Source organism: Euleptes europaea, chromosome 13, assembly GCF_029931775.1.
Source record: "Euleptes europaea isolate rEulEur1 chromosome 13, rEulEur1.hap1, whole genome shotgun sequence".
Lineage (NCBI taxonomy): Eukaryota > Metazoa > Chordata > Lepidosauria > Squamata > Sphaerodactylidae > Euleptes > Euleptes europaea.
In genome coordinates, this window is record NC_079324.1 from 17,337,594 (window position 1) to 17,350,945 (window position 13,352).

The 13,352-nt window shown below is 44.5% G+C and overlaps 1 protein-coding gene across 1 annotated transcript in view; it reads left to right on the top strand.

The window, feature by feature from the left end:
• The window catches only part of LOC130486531 (connector enhancer of kinase suppressor of ras 2-like), a 513,126-nt gene that overhangs the window by 350,164 nt on the left and 149,610 nt on the right, over positions 1–13,352 (top strand). The window contains exons 12-13 of the mRNA XM_056859816.1: positions 2,064–2,150; positions 3,209–3,462. Coding sequence (XP_056715794.1) covers positions 2,064–2,150; positions 3,209–3,462 — 341 coding nt within the window. The remainder of the gene's footprint in view (positions 1–2,063; positions 2,151–3,208; positions 3,463–13,352) is intronic.

Sequence of the window (13,352 nt, forward strand, 5' to 3'; positions counted from 1 at the left end):
ACCTGGCAACCCTAACCAAGCCTCTTCACTGAAGCCCTGTGAAGAAGATGACTAAATATGGAGGATAAACTGCTCACATCTCTCACTCCAACAGCCACAAGTTGATTGCTTGTTCTTAATAGAGCACAAGCTACATGAGCCTGCCCTGACTCCATGTGATCTGCAAACGTGCCAAGTAAAGATAATGTGTGCAGTTTGCATATACGTCTAAGTTCTGTCCAAGCGTTCATTATCCATTCATTTAGAGTCCTTCTGCATGGGGACTTCCCACACTCATGGACAGCAGGAAGGCCCCACAATACTACTTGGTCCTTCTGACTGGGGATTGAAACTGGGATCTTCTGCATATAAAGCAGATGTTCTACCACTAAGTTTGCCAGGTCACTCTTTGCCACAGGTGGGTGGTTTTTGGGGTGGAGCTTGAGGAGGGCAGAGTTTGGGGAGGGACTTCAATGCCATAGAGTCCCATTGCCAAGGCGGCCATTTTCTGCAGGTGAACTGATCTCTATTGGCTGGAAATCAGTTGTAATAGCAGGAGATCTCCAGCTAGTACCTGGATGTTGGCAACCCTATCAACCAATTACATTTAGGAAGAACTCAAACAAGAAGTCTGCAATGGCATCATCCTGCCCATCATCCAGCAACTGATTTAAGGAGGTATACTACCTCTGGTACTGGAGGGAATAGATATCCATCAAGATTAGAAGCCATTGATATCCCAGTCCTCCATGAATTTGTCCACTCCCCTTTTAAAGCTTTCTAAGTTGGTGGCCATGACCACATCTTGTGGCAGCAAGTTCCACAAATTAACTATGCACCATGTGAACAAATACTTCTTTTTGTCTGTCCTGAATCTCCCACCCTTCAGTGGGTGACCCTGGATTCTAGTATTAAGGGAGAAAAAGAAAAGCTTCTCCCTGTCCACTCTCCAAGCCATGCATAATTTAATAAACCTCTATCATGTCTCCCCTCACTCCCCTCTTTTCTAGGCTTAAAAGCCCAACCCCTAACTCCATGTTGGCGAACCTATGGCGTGCCGGACATGGCACGCCGAGCCCTCTCTGTGGGCACGTGCGGGCAAGTTGAGCAGCCGTCGCTTCCGCCTTCCCTGGACTCCCCGCCGTTCAGCTTAGGGGCTTTGAACAAACATTAATTGTTCAAAAGCATACCAAATGCAAACTTTTACCTTTCAATAAAAAGTTGTTTGTATCATTGAAAGCTCTGTTATTGTGTTTTTCTTTTAAGGCAAAAGATGTTAATGTATGTGTTGTTTTTTCTAAACTAAAACCTCAGTATTCAGGTTAAATTGCCGTGTTGGCACTTTGCGATAAATAAGTGGGTTTTGGGTTGCAGTTTGGGCACTCGGTCTCTAAAAGGTTCGCCATCACTGCCCTAAGTGGTCCTCATGAGGCAGCTGCCCTAGCCCACTGATCATTTTGGTTGCTCCTTTCTGCACCTTTTCAAGCTCTACAACAGGGGTGTCAAAGATAAGGCCCGCAGGCCACATCCGGTCCTGTGAAAACTTATCCAGCCTGTGAGCCAGCCGAGGCAGTTCTACAATATCTTTTTTTGGGTGCAGTGACCGCAATCCTGTGCAGTGGTCTGTGGGGAGGCAGAATCTCAGTCTTACCTCTTCAGGCCATAGCAGAGGCACTAGAATGAAGACTTCTTACAAATTTTAAGAAGCATTGCATGGAATTGGCTTGAGATTGGGAAGCCAGCTCTCCAAATGCAGCAGTTTTTTTTAACACTTGAAAGAGTAGGTCACCAGTGATACATTTTCATTTTGAGCCATTTTGGCTCATTGTGATCCTGTGCAGGCTAATAGCTGATCTTGTCTACTGAAAGAGGGGGTGGGCAAACACATGAACCATTGGCTCCTTCCTCTTTGTAGGTTTCCATAATTCCAGCAAATTCTGGAAACTGCACACTCCAATTGTTAGTTGCACCAGATTGCTGTTTTTTCTACCAACTTTACATGCGCGGTGCCTTTCGTGCATAAACTAACCATTCTTCTAATGAGTTCCAAAATTTTAATTGGTTTCCTTTTGCACTTTTTCCAGGTGATCTGAGACCAGTTTCTATGCCAACAGAATACAGCTGGATAGGAGAATCAAAAGAGCCAAATATGTACAAGAGGGGCAGCCGAGGTGAGCGCTTTTGCGAACACACAAAAGCGAGAGTTTATCAAAACTCTTTGTCCTCCCCCCCACCAATTTCTCAATGCTTCTCCTGAGCAAGAAGTTCCAGATTCTGTGGCAATGTAGAGGTCTACCAAACATGAACACCACAAGACATGTTGCAAATCTAGCCGTGGCTCAGTGGTAGATAGGGTTGCCAACCTCCAGGTACTAGCTGGAGATTTCCTGCTTTTACAACTGATCTCCAGCTGATAGAGATCAGTTTCCCTGAAGAAAATGGCTGCTTTGGCAATGGGACTCTATGGCATTGAAGTCCCTCCCCAAACTCTGCCCTTCTCAGGCTCCACCCCAAGAACCATCCGATGGCAAAGAGTGACCTGGCAAACTTAGTGGTAGAACATCTGCTTTGCATGCAGAAGTTCCCAGTTTCTATCCCCAGCCAGAAGGACCAAGTAGTAGCTGATATGAAAAACCTCTGCCTGAGACCCTGGAGAGCTTCAGCTAGTTGGAGTAGACAGTACTGACCTTGACAGACCAATGGCCTGATTCAGTATAAAGCAGCTTCAGGTGTTCAGAATTAAAACTCAAATAACTTAGCTCTTGTCCTTGAAAATATGTTGTTTTGGAGGGACTGTTCAGTAGGTAGAAGAGCAAAGAGCTGTTCTCATTTCCTCAAGGAAAGAAGCTTATGTGCATTGTATAGTTATCATGCTGTAGAGACTAGCAGTGTTCAAGTAGGCATGCCAAAGAACTACTTATCTTTAAGAGCCTGTGGGGTGGTGGAGAACAGGCCTTTTGGATCTGTGTTGGCTGCAAAGATTTAGTTGGATGGAGCTGTGGAAAATGCTTTGCAAAATATTCAGGACTAGCGATGCCTCCCACTTGAACAAACCATGGCGGCTCATTGGGAACTCTTGAAAATGTCATATTGCAATATTCAGAAGAACCTGCTTGATGTTTCCCCTGTGACTGTTCTCATGAGTATGCTTAAGCTTACGTTCTTATCGGCACTGGAGTGAAGATTTGGTTATCTTAGTTGTCTTGCCTTTTTCTTTCTTCCCTTCCAGATTCCGAGAATTCACTCCTGCGGTATCTGAGCGATGACAAGATCTTGGTGATTCAGGAGGAGCCTTTGACTCAGAAAGACAACAAGAGGGACACTGGCCGCCGGTCACGGAAAAAGGGCAAGAACAGCGGGAGCCCCAATTACCCCATTAGCCCCTCCATGTTGACCTCATCTGTGAGTGTACGGCTTGAGCCCGGGCAGCAAGAGGTCTTGAATTTCTCCTTAGCGGAGAGCAACACTGTGCCACTTTATCACGTAAGTCCTTTAGGCTTACTTGATGCTTTGTTTCGTTTTGTTTTGAGCCTCGGCGACTGAGATCAGCAAAACCAGAATACCAAGGTTAGATGTCACGGGAGTATCTGTGTTAGTCTGTTGCAGCAAACAGTGAGGGAGTGCCGCTTAAAGGCCAATGCTTTGTTTTCCCTGTCATTGGGTATAGCTCACTGCATCTGATGCTGAAGGCAGCTAGATCGTGCCTCTGATAAAGTCTAGGGAAACTTAGGCCACAATGAATTGAGGTAGCCTTTACCATGCCGTAGGCCTGCTTTCTTGCTACAAGGTTTCTTTTTGCATTTTTTTACACAACTTGTGAACATCCAACTAGATGCAGCCCATGTCATCCCTCAGTGTTGCTGTGGGAAGTGTTCAGACAATGATATTTTATTTGTCTCATATTTTTTGCTCTGACTCAGTACAATTCCAGTGTAAACTCACAGGGATATTTACAGTAGAGCCCTGACAATCTCTAAAGGTGGCGGGCATTTTCCTTTATCCTTGGGTGCTCTGTGACAATCTTTCAGCATCAGAAAAAGACTGAGAGGAGAAAATAGATTTATACAAAGGTATTGCCAAGAGAGAACACTCTTTCTCTCAGTCAATCCGTCAAGACGCTGATGCAATCATGTCACTGAAAGAACATCAGAGAAAGCAGAAAACAAGTTCAAACCTCACCATTGCAATTTGTGTGTGTGTAAAGTACCGTCAAGTCGCAACCGACTTATGGTGACCCCTTTTTGGGGTTTTCATGGCAAGAGACTAACAGAGGTAGTTTGCCAGTGCCTTCCTCTGCACAGCAACCCTGGTATTCCTTGGTGGTCTCCCATCCAAATACTAACCAGGGCTGACCCTGCTTAGCTTCTGAGATCTGATGAGATCAGGCTAGCCTGGGCCATCCAGGTCAGGGCCATTGCAATTTACAAGTTTGATTTTACTGCTCCAGAGGTGTCACAAATTTTTGGAGCCTCGGTGTTGAATTTATACAACCCTGATCTACTTGGGAGAAAAGTGGATGGCTTTCAGTGGGCCTTGCCAATAATAAAGCAGCCTGCAGAGGTGGGAAAAAATCTTGCTCTGAAAATGAACTTGTAACTTATTCTATGCTTTCAGTATTGAGTGGCATTATAGCATGCAGATCCCAAACAGCATTTTTTTGAAAGACGCCAATGCGTTTTAGCAATGTGAACAAATTTCCTCCTTGAAATTGGTCGTTGTTATTATATAATTCCCCCTTTAGTAACAATTACTTGTTTTCTTTTATGCATATATTTATGAAACTATTAAGGATATGGTAGCCAAGGAAAGATTGCATGAAAAGCCTGGATATGATATGCTAGCTTCCAGCCTGTGGCAATGGTGTGCATCTGTCACCATAGCAAGGATTCTGCTCTTGATACACCAGATGTGAAGTTGGTTCTTACTGGCTCAGACCATTTGCTCCTCGAGCTCAGTATTGTCTCCTCTGATGACAGACTCTCCAGAACCTTGGGCAGAGGAAGGTCCTTTAACTGGAGATCTGGGGGATTGAACCTGGGACCTTCTGCATGCAGTGCATTTGTTAGCTGCTGATGCACAGTCCCTCCCCTTTCTAGGATATGGGAAGCTTAGCCAGGGGCAGCTAGACAGTCCTTCTGCCTGTACTCTTCCTCTGTGAGAACACACCAGTTGAACCAATCAAAGGGTGCATAGGCACTGTAGCAAAACCCATAGCCAGGCAGTACAATATGAATTTTAAAAGTGTATTCATAATGTTATCCAGATTTGAATTTTTAATTTTTGAAGTCATGTAAACTCTTGTACCCCCATGTGCTTCTCCACATTTCTGCCCTGCTTCCCTGAAGTGTTAACGCTTCGTGTGTTCAACAATTGTGCATTCTTTCTGTCATCACACCCATGCAAAAATTCCTTCTCGTGAAGTCGTTCATGTTTATAGCTTCTGAGACATAATTAAGTTGTTATGCACTGGAATTTAGCATTGTTATACTTCATTAGTCTCAGTAAACAAAAGTCATTTAGTTTAGACCATCATATCTTTGTGCATGAATGTGCAACTGAAAATGATGGGATTTTTGCTTAATTTTGGCTTCAGCATGTAGTAGATAAGACACAGCCACATCAGTATAATCGTCACCTTCTGCTTCATTTTTAATTCCATTTTGTTCATTACTGTTTGAGCACTACTGGTATTGCTAGTATTATTATCTATAAAAAGCTTTTTGTTCTAAAGCTATACCCAAATTACTGTGCAACAAATGAAACAAAGTACATGTCAGGGAGGGGACTTCACTTAGTGTGTGGAACAGAGCTTGTGAAAATAAATTTCTCCCTGCCCCTGAAAGCAGTGAACCCCTGAGACAACTACAGAGAGAGGGGGGACCCACATTGGTAGGGGCAATCAACAAAAAACCCCACCTTCCTTCTATGCTGTCAGACGTAGTCTCCACCAACATATAATGTGCTCAGATTCTACCACAATCTGCATAATATCAGAAGTTAGCAATGTTGGTCTGCAGTAGAACAGCTAGATCTGAGTCCAGTACTACCTTAGAGATCAATGAGATGTTCAGGGTATAAGGTTTCAAGAGTCAAAGCTCCCTCTGTCAGATACCTTTGACTTTGTTTGACATGTGATCCAATTCAGGTCAGACAACCCCTGGACCAACTCAGGTCACAGAATGTTTAGATGAGCCTTGAGAGTCAGTACAATCACAGAAGAAGCATTGTTCTGGGTTCCCAACATAACCTCCATAAAAGGGAAACCTGAGTAGATGAGGATTGTCAGCTGGCCAGCTCTCAAAGGGTCTGGTGGATGTAGAGCTCCGTGCCACCCAGAAGAGTGGGGGTGATCTTGCATCTTCAATGCTGCTCCTTGACAATGGAATTATGTGGTGGTGTTGCTTAGAACTAAAGTGTACAAGATACTGGGAGTTCAGTGAACCACCTCCCATTTTTTGCGTTTAAAAAGCAGGTATTCAGGACAGCAATTGGGACTGCAAAGGGATAAAAAGAGTTTAGGCTTACCCTTCACAACCTCTATGGGCTGTTTGTTGGCCTAAAAAAGGGGGCCGGACAATAACAATTTTTTCTGCTGTCAAGTCACAGCTGACTTATGGCGGCCCCCTTAGGGTTTTCAAGGCAAAAGACGTTCAGAGGTGGTTTGCCATTGCCTGCCTCCACGTCACGACCCTGGTATTCCTTGGAGGTCTCCCATCTGAATACTTGCCAGGGTTGACCTCACTTAACTTCTGAGATCTGACAAAATCAGGCTAGCCTGGGGCTATCCAGGTCAGGGCAAGAACAGGACAAAAATAGGCTGAGTGAGCAAGCTCAAAAATATATAAATAGAGAAACAAAAAAATGAATTTATTATGTGGTGAACACTTGTAGGTTGTCAAAAAGGGCAAGAGTCCAGTAGCACCTTAAAGACTAACAAAAATATTTTCTGGTAGGGTATGAGCTTTCGTGAGCCACAGCTCACTTCTTCAGATACCTGAAGAAGAAGTATCTGAAGAAGTGAGCTGTGGCTCACGAAAGCTCATACCCTACCAGAAAATATTTTTGTTAGTCTTTAAGGTGCTACTGGACTCTTGCCCTTTTTGACTACTGCAAACAGACTAACACGGCTACCCACTGTGATTTATCTACTTGTAGGTTGTTATTGATAAACTAGTTAAGTGATAAATACTAATGTTAAGTGATAAATACTCATGATATTGCTAGGAAATACATTATTGAACCATATATTTATTGTATGTATTGGTTTATTGACTATTGTGCATTGGAGAAGCTATTTATGTGTCTGTGTGTGTGTCCGAGTTGTGCTGTTTCTTGGCCCTCCAGGGCAACGGGTTGGCCGCTGCGTGAAATGGGATGCTGGGCTTCATGGACCAACCTCTAGTGTGATCCAGCAAAGCTGCTCTTACGATGGCATTTGATTAGTTCTTCTGCCTACCAGTAGTTTTAAATGATCGATTTTAACTAGTGGCTTTTATGTATTTTATGGTATTTTATTATTACAAGTTGAGTATCCGTTATCCAGACATCCAATATCAGACTAATCCGAAAACGGGACCTTTTGAGCCGGCCTGCAGGCACTAATCACAGGCCCTCAGCAGTGCCATTGATGGTTCACTGCACATAAAATTATTTAAAATATTGTTTAAAATTACATTCAGGCTATGCGTATAAAGTATATATAAAGCATCTATAAAATTTAAATGAATTCCGTGTTTAGACTTGGGTGCCATCCCCAAGATATCTCATTATGTATATGCAAAAATTGCAAAATATTCTAAAATGTGGAATGATACAAAATATGGACCTCTTCTGGTTCCAAGCAGTCCGGATAAGGGATGTTCAATCTGCATTCAAATAGTAAGCCACACTGAAGTTCCTATAAAGTAGAAAGGTGGCTAATAAATGTTTTAAAATAAATAAATGTTCTTTTACCTGACCCAAATGAGATTTTTCTCTGTGGACTTGCTGGTTTTCCTGGTGGGGTAAATGTACAGGTCTTCAGCAGGACCCGTATGTTACAGTTACTCCTGTGAGGGCAAATAGGGTTGCCAACCTCCAGGTAGTAGCTGGAGGTCTCCTGCTATTACAACTGATCTCCAGCCAATAGAGATAAGTTCACCTGGAGAAAATGGCCACTTTGACAATAGGACTCTATGGTATTCAAGTCCCTCCTCTCCCCAAACCCCGCCCTCCTCAGGCTCTGCCCCAAAAATCTCCAGGTATTTCGCAACATGGAGCTGATAACCCTAAGGGCAAACAATAGCTCTACAGTGCCATTTCAGGTACAGAAAATAAAGTATGGAGGAATAACTACCTCTACCTCCATTCTATGGTTAGGCTTACCAGGTCCCTCTTCACCACCAGCAGGAGGTTTTTGGGGTGGAGCCTGAGGAGGGACTTCATTGCCATAGAGTCCAATTGCCAAAGAGACCATTTTCTCCAGGTGAATAGATCTCTGTCAGCTGGAGATCACTTGTTAAAACAGGAGATCTCCAGCTAGTACCTGGAGGTTGGCAGCCCTATCCATGGTCCCTATCTAAATTGGGGCCCTGCACACCTGTTTTTTGAAAACAAAAGCTTGGGAGTTCATTCACAGAAATTCTTGAGTCTTATATAGTTTGGCCCTTAAGTGCAGAGGGTACCCCTCCCCAAAAAAACCCCTATCCAATTCATTTAACCTTTTGTGAAAGTGGACTGTTGTGAGCCAATAATATGGCACAATGATGGTCTTTCAATAAGAGAACAACAAGAGGTTCTATAGCCTTGGCAACAGGGTGAGGATTTATAGAAAGTTTAGCTTCTTCCTTATTTGGAACATAGATTTTAATGACCACATGAACCGCCGTGCAACTGAATGAGTAACATAACTGTACTAAAAGCTTTAAGAAAAACTGTCGCTCAGAGTCACCCGCTTTGTAGAGATGGCAGCCACTGAAGGGGAAATGCCTGCTCAAAAGTCTCTGTATTCCAGCTGAGTTTCTTTTCAACCCTTCCTCGGTTCTATCACAGTTGGGCATTTGGGGAAAATTACTGTTTTCATTACAGCTGTAGCGAGAAATGTACTGTAGGTAGCCAAAACCAGTCTGATCGCATAATGGGAAAATGCAGCAAGGAAATAAAATTTACAGCAGTTGGTTAAGAGTAACTGTGGAGCACATTTTGGAAATCATAGCTTCTCCCTTACATGGGTGGAAAGTTGAAAATGGCAATTTAGCCAGAAACATACAGTGCTGAGAGTAAATTCATTACCACCGTGTCTCTTCTTGATTTGATCTCATCTCAAACTTGGCAGAGGCGACGGCTTGTCAATAGCAAGCCGGAGATTTCGGTTTGCATGGCTTCAGACCTGGAGGGCTTTTATAAATGCATCACAATGCCATGTGTGAGTGCACTCTGCCAACTCAATAAGCGAGCTTTTCCCATCTCCCACCTAATCTCATTGACCTGCCCGTCCTTGTCCGACCTGTTTGCATTTTCGGAGCGGTTTGCGTGCCCTTTTAGCCCTCATGGAGAAGTGGATCCCTTTCCATCCAGCCCCATTGTTTTCCTGGAGTCCCTGAGATGCTGTTCTGTGCAAATATGCCTGGACCATTTGAACTGTGATCTTCAGAACAGCTCTGACTCCTTGTTCTAGGGCTGAAGGCCAAATTTAGATTTCTGGCAGAGACCTTGGTCCCTGGGAGCCAAACGTCTAATAAGTGTGTTTGTGTGGAAGGGAGTAGGGTTGCCAGCTCTGGGTTGGGAAATACCTGGGGATTTGGGGGGTGGAACCTGAGGAGGGCAGGGTTTGGAGGGGGGACTTCAATGCTGTAGAGTCCAATTGCCAAAGTGGCCATTTTCTCCAGGAAAACTGATCTCTATTGGCTGAAGATCAGTTGTAATAGCAGGAGACCTCCAGCCACCACCTGGAGGTTGGCAACCCTGGGGGGAGAGCTGCTTCCTCAATAATCCATTTCTTCTCCCTTAACCCCCACCCCCAGACACACACACACTTTTATCTCCACTACTGTAAGTAAGTATCTGTGAATCCTGGGCCATGTCTGCACTGCGCGTTTGCGGCTCTGAATTCTGCGGGCTTTCCTTGCATGTTCCCACTTTAACTTACCCGAAGGATTCTGAGGACGTCTCCAGAGCGCAATTTCGCCGCGTTAAGCGCATCCGCTTATACGACGAATTAAAAAAATTACACGTCCTCCACACCCGGTGCCTGAAAGTGGGAACATGCAATGCGTGTTTGATCCACTTCCTGCTGCCAGCCAACCCTTACTAACGCTGGACCAATCGCCGTCCTTGCTTGGAGCGCCGACTGGGCATGCGTGGGAGCGTGCCGGTCTGGGCTTTTCAAATGCAGGGGAGAAAGGCAGCGCGGTGGGAACAGAAATTTAAAGTCGTATTGGATTCTTTTGTACTCAGCGCGTGTAAATTGCGAGGTAAGTTTCTAGTGCGTTCACGGGGCTGGTTGGGGGAAATCAGCTATGGGGGAGTATGTGTGTGTGCACCATCAAGTCACAGCCGACTTATGGTAACCCCGTAGTAGGCTTACCAGGTCCCTCTTCTTCTTCGTCGGGAGGTTTTTGGGGTGGAGGTGGGGCAGGTTGCACCTGGTTTACACCCAGAAGTGCTGCATCGCAACAGGCCTTTAGCACTCAAACTGGGAGTTTGAGTGGAAACCGGCCCTTTGCAATGCAATCCGGAAGTGACCTGTCCCTGCCTGCACAGATTGCCCGCCGACCCTCAGCTGGTCAGCGGGCAGCCAGGTGGATTGACGGAGGTTTGCCCGCCACCACCTGGCACTTGGCAACCCTACGCCCATAGGCTAGAGTCATTCAGAGCCATTTCCTGCCTCCGCGCGGGCTGAGAGAGTTCTGAGAGAACTGTGACTGGCCCGAGGTTACCCAGCAGGCTTCATGTGAAGGAGTGGGGAATTGAACCCTGTTCTCCAGATTAGAGTCTGCTGCTCTTAACCACTACACCACCCTGGGAGTACAGAGGAGAAATGGACTGAGGAGCAAGGGCTGATTGTACCTTCTCCCTGCCACTTTTTAAATGTCCCAGAAAGAGACCCAGGTCTGTTTTCTGGTCAATGACAGTAATAACAATAAAAACAACAATAAATAAAAAGCCCCAGAACTGCTTCCAAACCTCTGCTTTGGCCCTGCTTCCTGCCAGCCTGCCCATAAAAGGGGGCTGTACACACACATGTCAATACTTTGGTTAAGTTTCATTTATACTTTGGCCACTGTTTCATTTTTCCATCCCTCAACAACATGGGTTTTGAAGAAAACAAAAGTTTGCTATGGGAAAGTGGCTGCTGGGTGGATGAAACTTGGAGTCAGGAGGGGGGGAACTAGGGTTGCCAGGTCCCTCTTTGCCACCAGCAGGAGGTTTTGGGGGCAGAGCCTGAGGAGGGTGGGGTTTGGGGTGGGGAGGAACTTCAATGCCATAGAGTCCAATTGCCAAAGCGGCCATTTTCTCCAGGTGAAATGATCTCTATCGGCTGGAGATCAGTGGTAATAGCAGGAGATCTCCAGCTAGTACCTGGAGGTTGGCAACCCTAGGGGGAACCTTACAGAATTCATAATTACATGGAGCACTCTTATTTACATAAATGTTTAGGAAGGGGAGTGGAAGCAAAACCTAAAATTAAAATACGTTGAGTGCTTTCATAAATTGCTTTAAGGATGCAGACTTTGCTGCATTAAATGGGAGATAGTTAACAAATGCAGTTGGCCGAATGCCCAGGTTCAAAGCCGTCCTACAACCTTGGGCTAAGTAGAATATTAATGTCTGGAAATGCTATCCTTTTCACTGCAAGGTTGTAAAGACAATGGAAAGGTCATGCCATTTTTCATGGGAAGAGAGGGTTTTGCTTAGCTTTACATCCCACCCTTAATAGAGCTAATGAATTTAATTAAAGTCTGTCCTTTAGGAAACGCCGCTGTTTTAAGAGAGGGAAAGTCTACACTCAATAAAATGGGGTCTAATCGCTGAGGTTCACTCTTCTAGAGATTAAATAACCAAAGACTTGAAGGAGCTTAATGCAGAATGTGGTTACCATCTTGGCAACAAGATGTAGCAGCCGTTCCCCCCCAAATAGGGTTGCCAACTCTGACTTCAGAAATTCCTGGAGATTTGAAAATGTAACCTAGGGAGGGTGGGGTTTGAGGAGGGGAGTAACCTCAGCGGGGTTTAATGCCATAGAGTCCACCCTCCACAACAACCATTTTCTCCAGGGAAACTGATTGTTGTGGTCTAGAGAGCAATTGTAATTCTGGGAGATGTCCAGCCTCCACCTAGAGGTTGATCAAATAAACAGTAGTAGGCAAAAGTAAACAAGCAAAAGTAGCAAGTGCAATCAATGTATTATCGAAATTAACAAGATAAACAAGCAACGCTAAGCAACCGAGGTTACAAAGCAAGTAGGTAGAAACAATAACTTAGTAGTAATACGTGTGCAAAAGTTCATATAAAGCATATAGTTGCGTTTCTGGTCAATTTCATATTCTTCGGACAACGGAGGAGTAGGTGGTGGTAACGCGGCTCCAGAAGTATTCCAGCGCTTTCGCTACACGAGGTAGCTTCATCAGCCTAGTCCAAAATTATAAACATGAGAATACAAAAATATAAAAGTATATAAAAAAACCTCTATAACAAACTACAGACATATTGAATAAATATTATAACTCACCACAAGGGCTTAATTGTACAATTCCTAGGATAAATTTGGAGCTCCCAAACGGGCTGCTAGCAGAAAATTCATACGTGGTGCAGACTGTGAAAATAGGCTCAAATAGAAGGCTCAAGTAAGAAGACAAAGTGGAAACAGCTGTCAGATAGAACTTGACTCTTAAAGGGGAAGTTATATAAAACAGGATAAATCAAATTCTGTATTTAATCCATTTGGGGTAAGGGTGTTAAATAGATAGATGAAGCGCATTTCGTTTTGTAACAAGATTCTTTGAACGTCACTGGTATTATGGGGGTGATCCTTATAGACCCAGAGAACAAAAAAACGCAGATCGTTTTCAGAGTGTTTCTTTGCCACAAAATGGCTAGTAAGGGGAGCCTCAAAATTGCGTGCCCTGATCCGGGACCTGTGCTCGCCTATACGTAGGCGGACCTGTCTCATTGTGGAACCAATGTAAAGTAAGGAGCATCCACAAGAGACGGCGTATACGACCCGGCTAGTAGAGCAATTAGAAAAATGCTTGAGCTGAAAACGAAAATCAGAAGAAGGAGAATCGAATTCCTTAACCGGTAAAGAAAGAGGACAAACAGAACAACCACTACATTTGAAGTGTCCAACAGTTGTGGGACGTCTACTAATCTTCAAAGAGTCAGATCTTATCAAA